Source organism: Camelus dromedarius, chromosome 1, assembly GCF_036321535.1.
Source record: "Camelus dromedarius isolate mCamDro1 chromosome 1, mCamDro1.pat, whole genome shotgun sequence".
In the NCBI taxonomy this organism is placed as follows: Eukaryota; Metazoa; Chordata; class Mammalia; order Artiodactyla; family Camelidae; genus Camelus; species Camelus dromedarius.
Window position 1 is genome coordinate 100,848,838 of NC_087436.1, and position 23,015 is coordinate 100,871,852.

At 36.0% G+C, this 23,015-nt stretch overlaps 1 protein-coding gene across 9 annotated transcripts in view; it reads right to left on the reverse strand.

Annotated features, from left to right (window-relative positions):
* Nucleotides 1-1,218: 1,218 nt before the first annotated feature.
* The window catches only part of PCDH7 (protocadherin 7), a 387,708-nt gene continuing 365,911 nt past the window's right edge, over nt 1,219-23,015 (reverse strand). For 6 of the 9 annotated variants that reach the window (XM_064487590.1, XM_064487585.1, XM_064487577.1 and 3 more), the window contains one exon: nt 1,219-5,544. In XM_064487590.1, the coding sequence (XP_064343660.1) occupies nt 5,168-5,544 (377 nt within the window). In that variant the 3' untranslated portion in view covers nt 1,219-5,167. The remainder of the gene's footprint in view (nt 5,545-23,015) is intronic. The other 3 variants (XM_064487600.1, XM_064487592.1, XM_064487617.1) reach the window with 2 other exon arrangements.

The window sequence follows — 23,015 nt, forward strand, 5'->3', positions numbered from 1 at the left end:
AACCAAAGAATCTAATCTCAGGCTAAAGAGTAATGTATATTCGTCAAATCTAAATAGAGAATTTAGAAGAAAAACACATAGTGATTTTGTTTTATGTTCTCTTCTAATGATTTATGTACTGGTGTTTGGTTCCCATCATTAGATGAGTGCAAAGCCAAATGAACGCACGTGTTATTTGTCATTTGTTCACCTCATTACAACTTGAGGCAGACTTTCTCATCATACCTCACCCTTAATTCCTTCTTGAGGGAAGGAAGACTTCCAGCCAAAATCAATTCACAAAGATATCTTTGAGTTAAGAAAGAATGTGTCATTCTAGATAAAGTATCTTGAATTTTCAATCAAGAGAAGGAAAAATGGTAGAGACACTTCAAGGCAAGCATCTTTAGAATTCCAATTTTTTTTCATATTGGTGGGTTCTAGAAATACTGTTGTGAGATAGGGCAAAACTTCCTTTCAGTCAGTTAGTTTCTATAGAAAGTATTTCCTTTCTCTTTTTAAATCTCTGAGTTGGGTTGGGGAAGAGAAGTTGCTTGTTTGAATAGATAACAATTTAATAAACAAAGAAGATAACTGCTATGGTTAGGGTTATAATCTGACAATAAAGAGTAAACACAATTACTTAAAAAAGAGAGAGAGAAAGATAGTAAATGATTGAAAAAAATATAAACAGTAGAGAAAGTCCAGCTAAAGAAAAAAAATGAGTCAGGTAAAAATTCTAGTTTTTGCTTCAAGTTTTTTTCTCTATCTCTCACATGAGATAAGGTCATTTTCTTAGTGTCTAACTTTTTTGTACTCATCATTATTTTATATTAAAAACAAATATTTCCTTTACAAAGATAATTTTGACTCAGAATTAATTTTATCTGAAATGTGAAATTTCTCAAGATGACACCTAAAAAAAAAAAAATCAATCTTTACATTACTGATAAGTTCTTTTACTGTACACTGAAGATTTCAAAGCCAGCTGGGTAACTATCTCAGGAATTATTTTGGTGAAACTGAAGAATCTAAGTTCTCCTCCATTATAAGGCAAAGTAATATAACAGTTATGCCCAGTGCCCTCAGAATTAACAATTACTGCAGCATCATCTTCCTTACTCCATCTTAGTTTAGCAGAAATCAAGCCATTCTAAATCAAACTGGTCCATGCATCCATTCACTTCTCGTCCAATCAAAACGGAATTACCTGTCAACAGAGAAGTACACTTACAAGTGTTAAACCATTTGACCATGTTATATTTTAATTTGCAGAGACAAAAATGACAAGCAATTTATTTACATAAAACTGTACAAAAGCAAATTAAATTATGTAAAGTATTTCATAAATATTTGGACGAGTGTTTAATACATTTCGCCATGTTTAGCATAGTTACGTGCATAGTGACTCGTAATAAACGATGATAAATTGTTCTCTGCTTCACTATCAACATCCAAGTAGCAGAACAATAGTCAATGATTAACATTACAAACGGATCGTACCACACTGAATGCAAGTGCTTTAAAACGTAGGAAAAGTCATCTGAAAGTAAACCCTAGGTAGCTGAAAAAATGATGCCTTCCTCCGGATGTTATATATACCTCCGCCCAGGTCACAACTGATCTTTACTTTACTCATGATCATCTTCACTCTTTTCTTTTCTTTTCCTTTTTTTTTTCCCCTTAAGAACACATTGCATATTTATCACTGATACAATATACCTAAAACTACTGATGTCTTCAGATTTCTCGTGCCTGTTTTAGGACAGCTGTTTGATTCTTAGCAGTTTCTTCTGCTCTTTGTGTTTTATTTTCCTATAGGACAGCTTCCTAGGGTAGCCTTTCAGCCAGACATCTTCAGTACCATCTTAATTTTTCTTCCCATAAAAATAATGCCTCCCTTGTTTTCTGAAACTCAGGCAGCAGGCCAGTCAGAAACTGTACAGAAATGGTATCTGGAGGTTCAGAATGAACCTTAGGTTTTAGACTGAAGCTACAGACGTTTTAATACGCTGAAATGTATATAGTTACTCAATTTATAAGTGTGTCCTAATGTATAATGCATGCAAAGTTCACTGAGCTTCTTGTGCACAGGAAACAGTTATGGTTTATATACTGTACAACCAAAATGAGACAGCAGCTAAAAGAAAAATAACAAAAAGAAGAAAGAATAGAAATGGTAAATCAGTATTTTACCTTGCAAAATGGACTGACTTCACCCTGATTCTCTCTGTTTTACTATTACAATAAATGCTTTAGCCTTCTAGTTGGAATTAAGCAGCCCATATTAATGCCTTGATTTTGTTTTATGAATGAATGATATTTAAGACTGGTCCACTATCTGAGTTTGTCAGAAGGCAAATTTTTAATATATTATTTACTATTTTCAGAAAATAAACATGGATAAATATACAGGATCAAAAAAGTTGGGAATAGCCCATTTCCCCTCATTGTCCAAACCCAACAACCGTTTTTCTACCATAATAACAGGTATAAAAGGCACAGTTGCTTATTTTGCATTCACTCATTTATTTTTTTTTTGTTCTTTTTTATTGATTTTTTTCAAAAGCACTCTATATATGGAGTGGCACCAGATTTAACCTACTCAAAATAAAAGTCATACAAACACAAAATATATTTCTGTGTCATGCCAGCTCATTATAATAATAAACATGTTATGATAGCTAATTCTACTAGAATTACTGCGAATACTTACAGTACACTGAATTTTATTCTTTCACACCCATTTTAGTTCTAAAGAGGCTCACGAGTTAAATGACAATAACATGGCTGTCTTGAATGTGGTGCAAACGTCATTGGGGAATGTGGATCCAATTAATCCAAAGGTCCCGTATGACCCGTATTAGCTTCATAGACAACAGAAGGGTTTTAAGATAGAATGAAGTGAGCTATCTAAATGCTTCAAGTGTCTCATGAAACAAAGAAAAAAAAAAGCATTAAAAGAATCTGTTGAACACCTGTGTTAAGCAATTGAATATTTCTTTTGTAACGTGCAAGAAAAATATGTATACATTTCATAAGTATCTTTAGAAGTATTTTGTCTTAATAGGTACTTACAGATTATACAAGGCAGAACTGCTTTAATGCAGTTTCCTAACAAAGTACTACAATTGCATCTTTCCATAATGTAAATAATAATCAAACATAAACATGTTCAATTATTGATATTTTAGTCCAATGTTTTTGTTTCTTCAATTACATATCTTCTTTCATCCTAACTATTATACATAAACTAACATCAAAATGAAAACTCCGTTTAAGAGAGAGCATAAGGAAATGACCCCGGAAGAACACCCCACCAAACAGAGAAGTGATTTTCAAAGATAAGCATTAATGACCTAGAGTGAATTAACAACCTTCATTCCAGGCTGCTTCACCTTGTTGACTAAGAAATACTGCAAAGCATGAAACTACCCAAAGCTACATTATTTCTACAGTTCGCTAGAGAGCCGTCAAGGCTACGTCTTATTCCAAACATTCAGTGACTGGAACGTTTACTCTCTTCACCTGTTATCCCCTAGTTTGTCCCTGGATTGTCACTTTTGTCTGAATGTCCCAGCTCAATTTCCAACCATATTAGATCATCCTCCATAGAGCCAGTGACTCAAAATCTGCATATTCTTTTTTTATTTTTTATATTATACTGAAAAAACTGCCTATGTCTCATCTTTGAGATGGGCAAACCACCAGACATGTCACTGCCCAGAACTCATTTCTTTCATGTTCAGTCTAGATTGGTTTTAAGAGATATATTAAATAACCTTCCAACCACATTAGTGACAAGTCAATTAGGGTGTCATCTTGCTTCAAAGTTGTGAGTCTTGAAATAGTGCCAAATTGCACAGGATTCAAAATTAATGCACTTTTGTTACATGGAAGTGTGCACTGAACACGTAAAAATGCACTTGATAATTTGAAATATGGATAATAAGACCAGCAAGCATAACTTGGATTCTAAAATGATAATAGTGGATTTAAAGACTATTCACCAATGCATCTTTCCTTCTCTACCTACCCACAGATATGATTTTAAAAAGTAGAATCTTTCCTGATAATATTTTTGAAACTAAATTTTAACCTCAACTAATTGCCTATTATAATACCAAAACTATGTCTCATTGACTTTTCATTTTCTGAACTTTCAAAAATCCATTTTAAAAGAAAATGCATGTTTTTCTGGGTATAGAGATTATGTAAAATAAACCAGCATATGAGGATTTCTGTGGGTGCCTGGGTTCAGTTGCTTTTGCTGCTTAATGGATTTCCATGTCAAGACCAAATTTACTTCATGATTTCCCTGATCTGCCATATGATCTTTGGCCTTTTAATGACACAATTGTTCCAGTTAGTTGATAATAGTGATGCTGTTCTGAAATATATATATATAATTTTTACAAGTTACGACTAGTGTAATTGATACATGTAGTCAAGATTGTGCATGTACTAAGAATATTCAATAAATGTATGTGATTGAAGTTGATGCTCCTGACTTGAGAAAAACGACATACGCTGATTTGGGACTGCAATCTCCAACTGGGTGTTGTTTAGCTCTCAGCCTTTGTTGGAATATTAAAGCTGTGATCTTCCCCCAAGGGCTTCTTATAGAGTCCTCCTCCCTAAGGTTTGTACCTTTAAAGGAACTCTATCATTTTTGAGGGATTGCCTTCCATGGTGATTAATCATATTCGGATCGTGTCTGAAACTTTTTTTTACCTGAACTGCTCTTTTTGATCAACCAGATGACATTCGAACTAAATCAAAGTGACTAAAATCATGCTTCAGCTTAGGGATAATGAGAGTGCGTTGTGTTCTGCTGATCAGGCTTGTTACCAGGAATGAACTTTGCAACCGTCTTCCTGTAGTTGTTGCTGCTGTTTTGTTTTTTGGAGGGGGGCGGGGAAGAGAGATCGGGTGTCGGGAATCGGTGAGGGGGTTAAACATGCAAGTAACAAGGATGGTTTCTACATTGTACATTACAATCAGGCTGCACAGTATCACTCACTAACGGCCTGATCTGGAGGCAGAAGTGGCGGGCAAAGCTCTGTCTCTTTGGTAGCCCCCTCTTGTGATTACACGGTTTTGCTTTGTAAGTTTTTTTTTTTTTTTTTTTGCCCCTTTATTCTCCTTCTCATATGTGAAAAGAAATTTGTGGTTGCTTCTTTACAGCCTACAGGTAAACTTCTCTTCTAGTGAGAGTGTTGACAGGAGATGGCTTGTATTCCCCTGTTTTGGTAAGGGGAATATCCTCAGTGTTGGCTTCCTCATTTTTGCTGAAACTAGCTGCACTGAAGGTCTCGTAGGATGAGGTTAACTTTTTGTTCAGGAGGTTTCTGTTGCGGTCGCCCATGATGGCGGCCTCGCCGTTGGCCAGCTTTTCCTGGCTTCCTCGTTCATCGACAGGCATGAAAGTGGAGAGTTTGGGCTGGCTCTTCTTCCTCTCCGGAGAAGTGCGGACTGGCATCCAGCAGGAGTCGGAGTGGCCGTACTCATCACACTCGCGGGTACACTTCCCGGTCAGGGCTACATCTGGAAGAGGTCTTGAATCTGAAAGCCAAGGAGAAGGAGCCGTTAAAGCTGGCCATTTCTCAAAAGGCTTTCCTGACCTTTATGAAATTGGAAGGGGGGACATACATGAACATAATGTTATATTACGTATATATTTCCTTTAGCATATTATTTCCCTTTTTTCCCAACACCCTGCAATTCATCATCCCATAGAACAGTTTTTATTTCACATCCATTAAAGATAAGGTTTTGCAAAAGCATCACATATTATAGAAAGAGAGGAATGGACAGATAAAATTTAGGTCTGTAGAACAGACAGGTATATATGCATTTGTTGCAGGACAGGGACGTGTGTATACTCTCAAGCAGAAATAAAGTATGTGTGTCTGTTTGTATAGGTATAAATTTTTCCACACGCAGAAGAAAAGTTATTAAACCCAAATAGATAATTTTCTGGATTTATAAATTATCCCAGAAATCATGTACCTTTGCCAATTGGATTCCTTCCTGCTTATACATTATTCATAGAATGCAAATATGCAAAACCTTATATTTTAAAATACATTCTAAAACATCAGGGTGATTCAAAAGGAGGACCTGAACTGACAACACATTATGTGGTTCAAAAGTTTAAAAAGGCACAGTACAGGTGGATTACAGGTGTGAGCATACTGACAGTACCACCTACCCGCCTAGCCCACACCCCCTCCCCCCCACCATGTTAATGACCTAACATGTGCTGTAGGATAGTCCCCTGAGTGTTCATGTAGAAATACATTTGCCAGTGTGTTTGCTGAATGGAAATATTATGTGAAATGCAATGTATTGGGTAAATCGAGTCAAGTGTCTACAATTTGGATGAAATGGCATGTCCTCCTAATTAATGGTGTTGCCTAATGGAATGCGGAATTGTCTTCGATTTTTATAAAGCTAAGTTATATCTAGAGAGTTCTCAGGGATCAGGATTAAAGATGGCAGTTAAGATTTACTTGTATGTGTAATTAAAATCATTATATATGGTCTGTCTTTGGACAATAGTTTTATATTTTCTATTATAAAAATTTTTTAACAGATTTTGTTTTTCTTTGAGAAAGAGAGTGAGAGAGAGAAAAACCTGCTTCACCTCAACAGATTCTAAGAAAATAACCTCTAGGGTTTTATTTAATATATTTTATAGTTTCTTTTATAGGCAAACAAAAGAACATAATATGACTGTGCTATCATATGGTATCATTTTATTGCAAAGCTTGGGACTAAAAGGACTGACAAAATTTAACCTCTGCAAATATATTCACAACAAATGAAATCAGTTAGATTTGCAAATGCATCCTGGGTAGATTTGGTTTAAAATAGAAAAGAGGGTAATTTAAATTATTCCCAATATAGTTACACTCTCTGCTTTTGTCTCCACACACCATCCACTGTAGTTTCTAATGATTTTCCTATTTGGTTACCATTTGTGTAGTATATTTTAGAACTTTTACTTTGCCAAAGTTTCTAAATCAAGCCAGTCCAACATTGCATCTTTATTTTTCAGTGATGGATGGATAACTGAAGTATTGTTATTTGTCAGCCCATTGTTTTTTTGAACCACTGTGGCCAGAGATTTTTATGCTGTGTGCTCAGAGTTCAGCAAGGAAATGCCAGTGTTCTTCACAGGAAATCTAGAATTATTTTTCTCTTTTCCAAAGGTAAAATGCAAAAATAATTATTTATGTAGTTGTACATGTTGCTGCTTGACTCTCATTTGGGAAGATCCTATCAATTTTATCATCAAAAGAAAAATAAAAGGTACTTTCCTATTTACTTTTTATGCTAAATTCCTTCTGTCTCTCAAGCACATATTTGAGATACATTAAAAAAAATCAAACTATTGACAAATTTTATGAATTGCTTTGTAATCTAGTTAGTTTAATTCAGCAAACTAAGTTCTTTGGGAATATTTCCGATCTTGGGATACTTTGTATATTTGAAGCTGACCTAAATGTTTTGAATAGGAAGAAAGAAAAACCTTATAAAAATGCAGAGTGTAAGATAAGATCTACATTGTATTCCAAACAGTCCTTTTTTTTTTTTCTTTCTTTATTGCTTTAACAAGTTCAAACTTTTCTTTTTCTCTTATAACAGTGCCTATCAAGGACACAAGACAATAATCAGAAATTTAGCTACCAAAATAGGAAAAATCTCTAAGAACGTAATTGTCATTCCCTGCTGAAGGGATCCAGAATGGTCTCCCATCATCTCTCAGTTTACTTAAGTATCAAACATGTGACAGTTTCCTTATACAATGACTTACACAGGTTGCTGCTTTTCGGGGATTAATCTGTATTTCTGGTTTGAAATTCTTGGCACTTTTTTTCTTTCTTTGAGATGCATTTATAAAGAGCTGATAGACCTATATGAAGACTCTAGCACCTCTCCTTACCTGCTGTCCTTAACTTGTGTACCTGAATTTCCTATAGCTCATAAAATATTATATTCATAGAGATTGACTAAATTTCCAATCACCTAGGAGTGAGATAATCTTCAATTCCTTCCCTCAGCTTTTACTTCATAGTCTGGATTATTGCCTGCTAAAACTGGTTTCCTCTTATTGCTTTTAATGAAAGGCAGCTTGTCTTCTCTGCCATCAGCCACATGTGGGCTGCCACATCTCTATCCAAGAAGCTTGACTTTTAATAAGGATCTCTTGTCATTTCCAAAGTCAAAGACTTGATTGGGGACCACAGTAGAAGTTGACAAGCCTAATTGGCTGAGACATGTTGCAGTGTTTGTCATCAAATTTAGAAAATAATCAAGAAAGGCTATAAGAGATTCATCACAAGCAATCAAAACTTCCAACCTTGATGAGTCAAATGAATCCTCAAAAGAAATGCCAATGATTAACAAATGCAATTTATATTATGATGCAACCTATTAAGGGAAGGCATGAGTGGAATAGTACTTTTCTGTGTTTCTGTACTTTCTTATTTTAATTCTGTAAGTAGATGTTATACATTTTTTAAAACAGAGAAATTACATAGGGTCTTACAGAATCGTCAGATACACATCTTTCTCCCTTCCATAAATGATAAACTCTTAAAATATTCCATTTGTTGTGGGATTATAAAAGCAGATCTTCCATTTTAATCCCTCTGAGTCTTTCAGTCTTTCCTTGAAGGATGTGTTTTTGATACCTAAGAACATTATATCACACTTTAGTTGAGTACTCTTCCGTTGAATTTTTAACTTTAGTGAAGACGGAAAACAGTTAATCACAACCCTTTTCAGTTGGTATTGAGTAAATCAATTCAAAAAGTAAAATGTTCTTATTGATATATAATGCAACTCTCCAGCAGTATTTTCCATAACAAAGTCAGCTCCTTAGAGGTCCCCCGACACACGACGCACACACACACTCAGTCAGATCAAATCTTGAGAAAACTGAAAGAAGTAGTATTCATCAGATCTTGTTGTCCCTTTAGCATTAATTGCAGAGTTTTCCATTTTCACCTGGTTATGCTATTTACTAGAAACATTACATCACTCTGAAAAGTTGAAGTCCTTTCATAGAGATAATGTTAATTTCCCTCTTGAAAGTACATGGTTTAAAGCTGTCATATTAGCAAACAAGTTATAACGTATAAAATACTTCCCCACACTTCATCCTTTTTACTTATCACCTCAACCCAACAGTAAGGAAGATGGACGCAGTGAGGGGTCCAGACTCTCAGAGAGCTGAGGCCAAAGAGCGAGTGTTATGACTTTCACTTTAGTGTTTCCCATAACACCATATCACTCCTTCTTAAAATGTAACAGCAGGGTTATTTAGAGGTCAGTTACTGCTACCCAAAGCCATAAGGAAAGGCTACAATCTTCAAAGAAATACAAAAAAAAATTATCTGAGCAGCCCGGGAAACAGATGCCACAAAGTCACCCATTTTACTACTTAACGAAATAAAAATTCAACCTTCTTAAAACTATGCTTTTCCCAAAGTGGAGAAAATTATAACAAATTTAAGAAGTCATGTTCTTTCTCTAAAATGAAGTGCATTTGTTCTTATGAGGCAGGGTAGACAAGTGGTGGTGAGATACTCTTACAGTGACCTCAGCAAGAAGTAATAGACAATACGTAGCATCATTAGAAGTAAAAAGGAAAGCCCAGATTTACGGAGGCATTTGAAGTTTCCAGAAGCTGTCCTACACCATCCAGAAACCTTAGAGGCATCAGTTATTATAGGAGAGCCCTGGAATCATTAAGGCTCTTAAAGATAGCTCTGCACCAGTAAAGATTTTGATAGACTGAGTTACGCCTTTTGCCAGAATCCTGATCACGGACTCTATTCCGGGTTTGGGGCTGGAAGATACAAGGATATTTCCATTTCCTAAAAGAAGGCATGAAAATGTTGCCCTTAGTTTTAAAACACTTCCAATGAGCTTTTCTTTTGTTTGTCTTAAGCTCAGATATTTAAAGCTATATGCATAATTGCTTCTTTCTTTAATATACAAACTACTTAATTCCCTGACCCCATGAGATAAATGGATTGTTAATCAGCATGTAGACATCTCAGACATTCATGTCTTTCTTGTGCACTTAGCACATTCTTAACAGTATTTGACAAAATTTTGCAAATAAAAATTGTGTTACTCTCTTCTTCGGGAGAGAAAAAAGCACAAATAGGCACCTCTTCCCTATTTTCTTTTTCAACTGTTTATTTTTCTTTGTATACATCGTGACTTCCTGTTATCAGAAGATTTCTTTTTCTAGAGATACACCTAATTCTGGTGGAATCTGGTGGACTATGAAAGGGTTTTACAGAAGGATGAACAAAAATAAGAAAAACAAATTTTGTTGATTTTCCAACAAGTATTTTAACATTACCTTTATTTTCTTTAATCCAAATGAAAATATCTCTTTCACTAAGATGATTACATCAAGTGCTTTATCTTAAAATAGCTGTCAGAAAATGATTTATTTTTGCCTTATATAATAGATCTGAGGAAAAAAATGATTAAATACAACTTTTTATTGGAAAACTATTATTGTAGTCAGTAAAGTTCAGGTGTGAGCAGATGAGATCCAGAAGTGTGTACTGAGTTAGACTTGGCTTTTTTTTTTTTTTTTAAATAAATGACCTAAAGATCCCTGCCTTTTGACTAGGGGATTTAGGAAGATTAGAAAGGTAAGCACATAGCAGATCATGGAGAAGGTAGAAATCACTGACTTAGACAAGCAGTCTGTGATCCTCTAAATACCCAAAAGCTTGGGGAAATTTACAGTTATGCAAGTAAGTGTTACCCAGGGCTACAACAAAGGGGTTAAGTTTCCTAAATAGTGTTCTAATTTATCACAAAATTGTTAGAGCAGGCAGATAGCTACATATGAGCAGAGAAAGGGGACTCAGGACAAATGGTAGGAGTTGGGCAAAAGAGGAGGGGCACAGGCCAAATGCAGAAACCATACATCATATAGACAACAGGGGTCCTTGGGCAGAGAAAGAACTTCTAGGCTGATAAGCAGTGACACATCTTGGGGTGACAAGTGGCCTGGAGGCTGACAAGGAAAGGGGGAAAAAGTAGGAATCTCCAGTATCTGAATGTAACCTTTTGCTCATTATGCCCTCATTTTAATAAAATTAGTCTTGCACATTAGAGGTGCCCATCATGCAGCAATGCCACGACACTTCTGATCCAGACTAAATAAGGGCAAAAATTCCTCTTCCCTTCAGGAAGGTGGAGTTGGGATACAATTCAGGGAAAATACCCCAAACCCTTCCCTCCCCAGCCAATATTCCACCCATTCATTTTTACACGCCATGTGACCAACTTGCCAAAGAAACTCAGGGCAGTTGCTCACCTGAGCCTGCCCACTGTCCCCTGGAGAGTGGACTACCCATCCCTTAATAAGTCCCCCTTTACTTTCTTAACCTCCACCTCTGGATTATTTCTGCAGTGAGATAAGAACTTAATCACTGGCAACAAAATCACTTGATCCAACCAATTAGAAGAAGATATAAGGATTACCTATCAACCAACCCTTATTTCAGTCTCATCTATATCTCCTGAGTGCTTCCCTCAAGGGAGAGTGGAACTCAGGGAAAGAACAGGAGACTGGGAGTATCAACAGTGCTGAGTGTGATTCTAGGCCCATCATGTATATGCTGTGTGACCTTGGACATACTTTCTCTGAGCCTCTCTAAGCCTCGAGCATCTCATCTGCAACATAATGATGCCCACTCCTCCATGTATTATGGGGATAAAGAGTTAATGTGTATAAAGTTTAGAGCATGGTGTCTGGTGCAGTGTAAAATTTAGGTAAATAGCTGGTGGTAGCGCTTGGAGAGATTTAAAAAGTAGTTTTTTGTTTGTGTTTGTGTTTGTGTTTTTTCTGTCTGGAGTCTTCCATGAATGAAATGGAAATTAACTGAATAGGCTCCAGAGCCAAGATCCCTGGATTCATATCCTAACTTTGTCACTTAATATGTACCTCTGAACAAGTTGCTTGATTAATTTAAATTTCTTCATCCTTATAAGGGGCAGAAGAATGAATTAACTTCTTAGGATTATTGTGAGGATTAAATACATTAACATAGGAAGAGTGTTTGCAATAATTCCTGATGCACAATAGGACTCCAATAAACATTAGATATTTTTCAGGTGCACAATCCCTTATCCATAATTCAGTCCTCAAAAAAAGCTTTGAAAACTCAAAGTGTTTTCTTCTCCCATAAATTTACAACAAATCTGACCTTCAATACAAGGTTATTTTTCCTCTTTATTTATCTCACATAGTGTGAGTATTTATATGTTTTACAGGAAAAATAGTGTTTAATTAAGGCACTTTCTCAGACTCTTAGATCTTAAAAATAATATACATGCATGATACTACCTTTTCTAGTATATGATTGATTCTGAATTTTAAGATGTATTTGTACCCAAGGGTTTCAGATAACATACTGTGGGCTTAGTAGCAGTTATCAATCAAGAAAGAATGTATTTTGAGTTACTTTTCCAGTAGTACTAATGGATTTATGCTGATAGACTCTGCAATATACCAGAGCTACCATCTACGTAGGAAAATACAGTGGTCACTGATCACTCTGTTTCAGACATCCCCCAACACTTCTTTATTAAGACTTTGCCAGAGAAGATTCATTCAGTATGTGTCATTACAGTTGCTCAAAACTGAAGGGCAAATGCTCTGTTATTTGCAATTATCTTTATAATCGAAACAGATCAACCTCACAGTCATTTTGACTTGAAAGAGACTTGCCCCAAAGATGCTGCCGTCTTGCTTTGCCTGCATGGGCTACAACATATAAAAGAGTTCCATTTTAAAGATGTCAAAAATTAGGAATAAGATAACCTAAGACTAAGAGGCTGAAAATCAAGGAAAGAGAACAAAAAGCAAAGCAAATACCTTGAATGCAGTGTGCCCTTCGACATTAAAAAAAATAATAATAATAGTAAACTAAAATAAAACATAAAAGCCGTTTAGCATACAAGCTATGCAGATTTCATGATGTATGGACATGCTTGTTTTAAGTTGCAAAATAAGCCAGAAATTCCTCTCACTTTCTTATGCACACCTCTTTGGAATATGTCATCACTGCACCTACTGCCAAGCCTCTATTTCTCAAGCCCTTGAGGCTGGGCTAGCTTTGATGAGCAGAGTGCTACTGCGTAATTTCCAGGATAGGTCTCAAGAGTCCTGGCAGCGTCTGCTTTTGCCCTGAGAAGCCTGCGATCTCCATCCTGAGAGAAAGCGTGGTCTAGCCTCTTAGAAGATGAAACACTATTTGAGAGCGAGACTCAGCTATCTCAGCTGGCCCAGCAGAGCTCCCCAGGTGAATGCAGCCTGTGGGGGACCTGGAAAAACTCACAGAGGAGCCACATAGCCAATCCACAGTAATATGGAAAGTAATCAGTCTTTGTTGTCTGACATTCCTAAGTTATGTTTGTTTGTTTTTGTTTGTTTGTTTAGAGGGTGGGGGGAATGCCTTGATGCAGCAATCGATCACTGAGCTCATGATCATGGATGTATTTTATTATCTGCAATAAATCAAACGACAGCCTGAGATCTGGAAACAATATATTCTATTTCTTTTATGCCTTCATATCATGGGCAACAAACTGACCAATACTGTGGAAAGTACAAACATTGTCAGGAATGTAAGCATGTTTAATTAAGAAGTTCAAGCAGAGGGCTCGCATTGAAAGCTCTGGAATTTCTGGTCCTGTAATTACAGGATTTCACTGCATTTTTCACCTAGGAGTGCTCTAGTTCAGGCTGACACGCCAAGACAATATTAAAATGTTTAAACATGTTTGAAAGCATCAGCAACTTTTCTCGTACCTTAGGCTAAATTCAGTTAAACATCAATTGAATGAATCTCAAGAAGCATTTCCTGCCCTGAGGCTTAGACCACTGTCATTCTGAATGTGGTATTATCATATGCAGTGGAGACTGGGCTCGCCAGGTCTCAAGCAGTCCTGCTGAATCAACTCAAACATGAATCTGCTGGTTGGCAAGTGAAAACTGCACGATGGCAGAAAAATGTATGGTGACTGCTGGAGAGTCATGTATTTCTGCACATCAGAGATGGGGCTTCATTTTGACTTCCCTCTTCATGAATGCAAAATTAGAGGCACTGGAGGTTAAGGGAGTATTAAGGGAGAATGAAAAGAGAGAAGGTGCTGGAAATGAGAAGATGCTCTGATACTGATCACAAGAATTTATCAAACCCAGTAAGAGACTGGGGACATTTATTACACAAGTTAGCAATTGATTACCCACTGCAAATAGACCCAGTTTTGATAGTGTGAGCCATGCATGTGTATTTTTCCACTGCAACGATCAAAGGCTTCATAATGTTTCTTCTAGTCTCCTGGGTTTCCTTCTATTAGAAACTAGTTGCTTCCAGTATCATAGACTTTAATAATCTAATGGAAGCTAGACGTACTGTCTCTCTCCATAAATGCAGATATGTGCCCACAAAATTGGCATAAAATTTCAGTGGTGTTCAAGATATCAGAGTTAGGGTCACTGCATACTTCCAACATTCTGGTGGATGGAAGAAAGAAGGGTATATTTTTTAACTCACTTTTTTTTCCCTTTGAGTTGGAATCAAAGGTTAAGAAATATTTAACAAATGTACATCCATCCTTGAAAAATAGAAATTTACATGGGGCAAATAAATTGCCATTCAAACAGTGACAGAAAGGGTTAAAATAAACAAACAAAAAACAAATTATGAAACACATATTTAGAAGTAAGGAAAATAATTTAGGTTTGATTATGCTAATATTGTAGGTAGGTCATGTAAATGCCCAAATCTAAAAACCCTTAATGACTTATAAGACTTTGTATTAATAGCAGATTAATGCTTGGGGGTGGATTTTACTGATCGGTGATCACCGATTTGAAACGTAGTTTTCTTTACTAAAACCTTCGTCCAATATTTGCACCAATGTCTTGAACTACCAGCAAACTGGATCTTCACTCACCATGAGAAGGGAGAAGAGTTGATGAATTCTTGTCATTAAGGAATTTTATACAAAATAATAATGATCCAGATGAGTTTTTTAAGTTAATCAAATGTGTTAGCCACTACATATTGGTTTTACTGTAAAGTGTGAAGTGGGTGCTTCTGAGAGAGTTGCAAGTATCAATTTAGAGTCACCTTCTAGGAATGATGTCAAATCTTCAAAGTTTTCAATATTGGCTATAAAGTTGTAAAATATATATCCTACAATAAATACCAATATTGTCTTTAGGGATGAATATTTATTCTAAAAATAATATATATAGGCTTTATTAACGGTAAGAATATTATTTTTGGATTGTAGTCTTGAAGGCAGTGCCCATTTTCTCTCTGCTTCTCCATATAACATATAATTCTATACAGATAAAAAGACTGAAAAACGGGAAGCTGAAAAAACATTACAATATATGTTCTCAAATCTTCTTTCCTCTCATATAAAGCACTTTTCATTGAAGTATTGTTGATTTATAACATTGTGTTAGCTTCAGGTATACAGCAAAGTGATTCAGTTTTATATATATATATATGTTTTTTTCAGATTCTTTTCCATTATAGATTATTACAAGATATTGGATCTAGTTCCCTGAGCTATACAGTAGGTCCTTGTTGTTTACCTACTTAATAAATAATGGTACTTAACTTTTAATCTCATACACCTAATTTATGCCCCCACCTTTCCCCTTTGGTAACCATAAGTTTGTTTTTCTATGTCTGTGAGTCTTTTTTTGTTTTGTAAAAAAATTCATGTGTATTATTTTTTAGATTCCAAATAGAAGTGATATCATTTAATATTTATCTTTGTCTGACTTACTTCACTCATGATAATCTCCAGGTCCATCCATGTTGCTGCAAATGGCAATATTTCATTCTTTTTTGTGGCCAAGTAGTATATATATATATATATATATATATATATATATATACACACACAAATACACACACACACATACACACACATAAATATATACCACCTCTTCTTTATCCATTCATCTGTTGATGGACATTTAGGTTGCTTCCATGTCTTGGCTACTATAAATAATGCCGCTGTGAACATTGAGATGCATGTATCATTTCAGCTTTAGAGTGTTCATCTTTTCTGGATATATGTCCAGGAGTGGGATAGATGAATCATATGCTAGTTCTATTTTTTAGTTTTTTAAGGAAACTGCATACTGTTTTCCATAGTGGTTGCACCAACTTACATTCCTACCAACAGTGTATGAGGTTCCCTTGTGATAAAACTTTTTTTAAGTAAGAAGTTATAAAACAACTCCTATAATAAGTGGCTGATATTTAATATCTAAACACTTAATGTGAATATGTTAAATACTTTAACAAATTAATTTGGTATTTGGGGATGTTTTAAAAAGAAAAGAATCATTGCAGTGGCCATAATGTGGTATAAGGATTTTCTATGTATTTATGTGAAAGTCTAAAATATACTATGTTAAAGTTCAAATCATGTATGAAGTAGAGTTGTAATATAATATGATTATTTTTTGCATGGGAGCAAATTCTACCAATTCAGATTTACTAAAGTAATATATTTTTTTCTAAATGTGGCAAAAATCATAGTAGCCATTCATCTTCCCCTTCAATGTAGTGATCCTAAGAAACTATATGATTATTCTAGTGCTATGGCCATGTTTAAAACACATTCTCAAACACTTTGCATGGGGTTACCTACCGAAATACTTCACAATCACACAGAAGAAACTTGTCTGGTTGGAAACACTCCTGTAACGACAAGCTGTGTGGTCCATCCATTATTGTGACTGGGGAGAAAGACAAGAGTTCCTCCTTTGTGTTTCTTACTGAGGAAGGTTTCACAAAATCCTTGAGCTCTGAAGTATTTTGAGAGATGAGGCTCTGAAAGCTTTTAGTGGGTGCTGAAATGCCATTTATAGGGAGAGTTCTAAAAACATTCGAATGCTGGCTCCTTACTCTGGTCAATAAGTTGATCAGTTAAAACTAAAATTGGCAGTCACAATTAGGGCCAAAGCGTATTGAAGGGCTTGGGAGTTCAGAGCAGGTAAATAAAAGGAAAAGGAAGAAAATGATCTCCAATGACTAGCAAACAGGACTCAATGAGCAGCTCAAGTGGAAGAAATCAATGAAGCAACACTGGATCAGTCGGCTTCATTGATTTTTGCTGCTCATTGAAATGTTTTCCTTTATTTACTTCCTGTTTCTTCAAAGAGTGGCAAAGTCCCACTGTTGAACCTCCCTGGGAGCCTGTGGAGGGCAGACAAGCAAGCTCTGGAGATCCTTTCATGCCTGCCTTATGCCTTTTCATGCTGGATGGATTCAGGGCACTTCTAATGCTCCATGTGATGTTACAAGGGCCACCCTGTTCCTGCAACCTTATTGTGGTCTGGTTGGCAGAATGACGGTTCCCTCCCCCAAATATCTACATCCTAGTCCCCAGGACCTGTGACCAAGTTAGATCACATGGCAAAGGGGAATTAATTAAGATTTCAGATGGTATTAAGGTTCCTAATAAACTGTCCTTAAAAGAGGGAGCTCAAACAACAAGGTCCTACTGTATAGCACAGGGAGCCATACTCAATATCTTATAATAACTATGATGGAAAAGAATCTGAAAAAGAATATATATATATATATATATATATATATGCATAACTGAATCATTTTGCTGTACACCTGAAACTAACACAACATCATAAATCAACTATATGTCAATCAAAATAAACAAATAATAATAAATACGGAGCTTATAGGGGGCTACGCTACAAACCAAGGAATGTCGTCAGGCGCTAGAAACTGCAAAAGGCAAGGAAACAGATTCTCTTCTAGAAAGGGAGGCAGCACTGCTGAGGCTTTGATTTTAGCCCCTGGAGACGCATGTCAAGACTTCTGACCTACAGAACCGTAAGAGAATAACTTTTTTGTTGTTATTTTAAGAAGTGATGTTTCTAATAATTTGCTACAGTTGCAAGAGGCATTTGATACACACACCCACCAATTCTCTGCTCAGAGTAAGGACAGCATAGACTTGAAGCATTTGATCCTTTCTACCCATGTTTCGTCCACAAAAGGAAATAGAGCGGCAAAACTCTGATTTTCAAAGTTTTCATTGAGTCAGGTTTACCTAATTTGTGAGTGTCTGCTCAAGAAGTTTTTGTTTTACATTTTCGAAAATGTTGCTGCACTTCAGTGTCTACTTGTCCAAGTTATTTGTATTGGACCAATCAACCAAGTTCAATTTCTGTTTTGTTCAGAAAAGTACTAACAGATCATCTTCCTGAATGACAACATCTTACCTGGCCCCTCAGTGACGGCGGTCTCTGGGACTATCACCAGAGAAACCACTTCAAGGAGTTTTGGGGTGGTGTGATTCCCAAGAAGAGAAGAGATAGTGTGTTTGGCATAACATACAGGAAGGAGAGCCAGGTGCTGGGGTACACATTTAATGAGGGCTCTGTCAAATTATTATGGTGCTTTTGTGACTTCCTGATATTTATTCCTTGTGCTACGTTTGTCTTTTTAGCCTGTTTCCTTCTTAGTAGTTAGCAGGAGAGTGTGTAATAAAAAGGCACTTTTATGATTATTTTAAAAAGAGTACATAGAATAATAAGTCCCTCTCTAGCTTGAAACCTTCTTCTCTAAATTTCAGTGTAAATTTCAAACTTTGTATTTTTTGCACAGAAAGTCCTTCCGGATCTGGATCCTGCCTACCACTTAACCCTGGCCTCTTTCCCTTCTTATGTGCTTCCATTTGCCACTTCAACAGACCTCCTGGGGTTGTCATTTCTGGAAAGCCTCTCGCTGTTCCATGTCTCTGTGATATTAATGTGTTGCTTCTTCTGCTAGTCCTTGCCTCGTCATCTACTGCACACAAATCCTTCAAAATCCATTCCAGGATTGCAACTTTGAGATTTCTTCTAACCAGTCGGTCTAATTCTGATTTCTCTTTGTCTCTCTAGTCTTCATCTTATACCTGTCTCTATCATAGCATTTAATACATTGCAGTGAAACCTGCTACCTATTTATGTGACTTTTTCTGTAAAGGGTCACTCCCTGTGGCTGGGATTCACAAGTTACTTAAGGATGTATTCTGGATCCCAGCACCAAGCCAGTCACATATCAATAAGTGCCTTTTGAATGGATGAATGAAAACCATGGTAGTGAGACAGACCGCATGTCAGCCCTGATGATTAATTTCACAATGGCCACAGGTAAAGGATGCTAAGGACATCTGTTCATCATAAGAAGAAAGAAAGAAAGAAAGAAAGAAAGAAAGAAAGAAAGAAAGAAAGAAAGAAAGAAAGAAAGAAAGAAAGAAAGAAAGAAAGAAAGAAAGAAAGAAAGAAAGAAAGAAAGAAAGAAAGAAAGAAAGAGAAAGAAAGAAAGAAAGAAAGAAAGAAAGAAAGAAAGAAAGAAAGAAAGAAAGAAAGAAAGAAAGAAAGAAAGAAAGAAAGAAAAAGAAAGAAAGAAAGGAAGGAAGGAAGGAAGGAAGGAAGAAAGGAAGAAAGGAAGAAAGGAAGAAAGAAAGGAAGAATAGGATATATTTTGTGGAACAAAATGCAGTCCTCATACTCAGCCTGGAGCAGGCTGGGGGATGGGGGGAATCACTGGAAGCAGTAGTAGGTGCTAAGAAAAAGTCTAATGGGAATAGCCTATACTTAGCGGTCACAAGGCTACACATATGAACTAATTAGTTATGTTTCTTTGCTCATGGATGGTAGCTATTTTATAGTTATTTTAATAAAAGTTGTCAGGACCTCTGGTTGGCAGTTGTACAAATCCTTCAGTAATAAACTTGGGAAATAAAATTTACTTTTGGCTTATACACAGCTTGTATCATAGATGAAATTTTGCAAAGCATGGAGCCATGAAGGAAAGGTATTGTATGTGATGGAAAATGGAAAAAAGAAAGCTCTCTTCTCTTACTCTTTTAATGTGGGTGTATTTTAATAAGAACCATTGTAGGCAATGTGCCAACCTGTTTCAGTTCAAAAAATTTTATTTACCTTCTTGTAGCAACCTGATGGGTACACATTAAATGGGTAGGATCGTGGGCAATTTATGTCATTGCTTTTCAAACAGAGAATCATGATCCCCCAGTTGGTGACTGAACCCACTTGGAAATTTGTAACCAGTTTACACCATGTTCATATTATTTTGTAAATATTTTGTTTTTTTTTTAAATATGTGTATGTTTATTTATATGGGTGAACTTGGTCCCTGCATAAAAGCAGTATTTGATTCTGGGTCACACTGAATCTGTAATTTAAATCGTATCACATAGAAATCTGTGTGTTCCTAACTATTTCTGAGTGTGCTGTGCATTATATGATATTTAATACAAAATACAATTTTAATATGCAACAGTGTCATGTAAATTTTAAATTGTACTTTTAGCTGTCATTTCAAGTTGTGCTTCAGAGGCTAAAGTTTGATCCTTATTAAAAAGGAATTCAGATAACTCAAAGAATAAGAGGTAGTCACGTCCCCAGTAACCACTTCAGGAAGTCTACCGTCAATACAGTTTCTTACCTTGAGACATTCTGAATTTACAGTTAATTCCCTAGATTCCAATTTTCTAGAATTATGTATAATTGTGATGAGCCTTCTCATAATCCACTTAAATCCTCTGATAGACTTTGATTTACTTCAATCAGCAAAATGGCAACAGACCGTTTAAAAAAAGAGGACTTAATATGACTTCTTAAAGTCATAGAGACATTAAGATGTAGGGCACATTTAAGCTGCCTAATTGTACCACTGGTCTAATGCCTAAATATTAATCTGTCACAATGTCAAATTACATTTAGACTTTTTTTTTTTTTTTTTTTTTTAGTAAAACGTGTCTGTGCTTAACAAACTCATAGTGCAAAAAATTCAGGAGTGCAATTAGAATGTCGTCTCTTCTGCAGATGACTTAAGAAAAGCATGAATCAGAGCTGAACAGTCAACATAATTTCACAGATAATCGTGAAAAAATTATGGTTCTGCAACAACTCAGAGAGTACAGTGAGGTTAGCAGGCAGTGATGATCAACTATTTATCTCTACCATCTGCCAAGCATGCTCTTTATTTAAGTCATTTTTTTTTCTTTTTTTCTTTTTTGCCAATGTTTTCAGTGTTGACTTTGCCAGCAGTGGGCATCATGTAGGAAACGAGGTTTCACGGTGCAAACAGATTTTTCCATGTATTCAGTGAATTTGCTTCACTGGCTCTTAGGCGAAGAAGACTGGCTGGAAGGAATTAATTTTAGAAAGCTTTTGTGTTTTGCCCAGTGTCTTGTACACTTCAAATGAATCAATCCTATAACAACAAAAGCGATAAAACTACAAGTTCTGTAACAATGGAAATCATCACTAAAGCATACGCTTTGGGATTTTCCTTTAAGTGACATACTTAAAATTTATGAGTACTGTACTCGGTGAGTACCTAAGTGAATCAATTGGTGGGAATCTTGCTACTTTGTCAACCTTCTCTATCTTCCAAATAAGCCAAGGGCTAGTGGAATTAGGACTTGCCATGGCAGGACAGGGGAACTCAAAGGAAATTCCAGTGTGCAGAGAAAGTAAGAGATGGACTTCACTACACAAAGCTGGTGTGAAGGTTTCAGGTTCAGGAAGAGAGTTTCCACTATTATGGTAACATAACCTGCAAAAATATATGCATTCATTCAAGAAATATTGATACACCAGGTATTATTCTAAAACTTTACATATATTTACTCATTCAATTCTCACAGCAACCTTGTGGGGCAGGTTGTATATTACCCCCATTTTACAGATGAGGAAACTAAGGTACAGAGAAGTTAAATGAGTTTTACCCAAGAGTTTGCATCTAGTGAGCAATGAAATGAGGCTGCAAACCCATATATTCAGACTTCAGAACTCTGCTCTTAACCACTATACCATACTCCCTCTCAACCAATAACACATCAAGGTACTATAAGCTCAAGTCATAAGCTTGAAAAAAATCATCTTTGTCGAAGCTGAATTAAAGCAGAAAAGCATTTCCCTAAACACAGAAGAAAGCTGGAAAAAGCAAATGTCTCTAGACTTCAGATGTAGTAGGAATCGCCACAGTTTTAGTCTGAAATAAGGGGAATATTTTTAGTTTGGACAGACAGAAAGGTGAAAACTCAAGGAGCATGTGTGCAGAGGTTCCGGGGCCAGAATAACATTGGGACAGGACTGTTTTTCTTGGAATTTTCTCTCACAGCTGTCCCTCAGTTGATCTTTGAATAGGATGAAAAATTTTGTATCCAAGTCAAAATAAGGAGTCTAAATTACTATGTCGATAAAAAGCCTCAAACTTCTACTATTATTAAAGCCAAATTCATCTAAGAAAAAGTTGCATCTTCACAATATGGGTCTATTTTTAATTCTACAGGGTAGAAGGACACCTCAATTATGTGGTTTGGGGATCATTGTCATTCCAGAGACAGAAAAGCCATGTTTGGAAACCACAGTGTGCTGGACTGAACTTCTGCGAATGGGAGATGCTGGGCCCCTCCTTGGTGAATTGAATGTGAGAAGCAGATATAAATGCTTTAAGAACAGAAAACAGAAGTATGGACAGTTATTTCTGGCAAACAAGAAAGCATCAAAGAGATTATGTAGGACATATTAATCACAGTTGAGCTGGTTAAATTGGGAAAGAACGCCTGACTAAACTAACTTCTTAATAGAAAGTGAACACAAAGAGATATGTGGGTGATATTTATCTAACTTGATTCCCTGTATTGGTCAGGTAATTGATTGATATTCAAATTTTTACATTATTTGAGAATACGCAGTTGCAACCCACGAAGCTGAGATTTGATCTGTAGGGATGGAGAGAAGTTATGTATTATCCTACAAGATAATGATGTAAAAAGAGTGGTGACTTCGAGTACACGTATACCTCGTACTTGTTCATAATGGTATCTCGGAACAGAAGCCCGAGGAACCGTGCGCAGTGTAAGCCTTCATTTTCATTTTGTGAAAACCTTTACTTTCATTT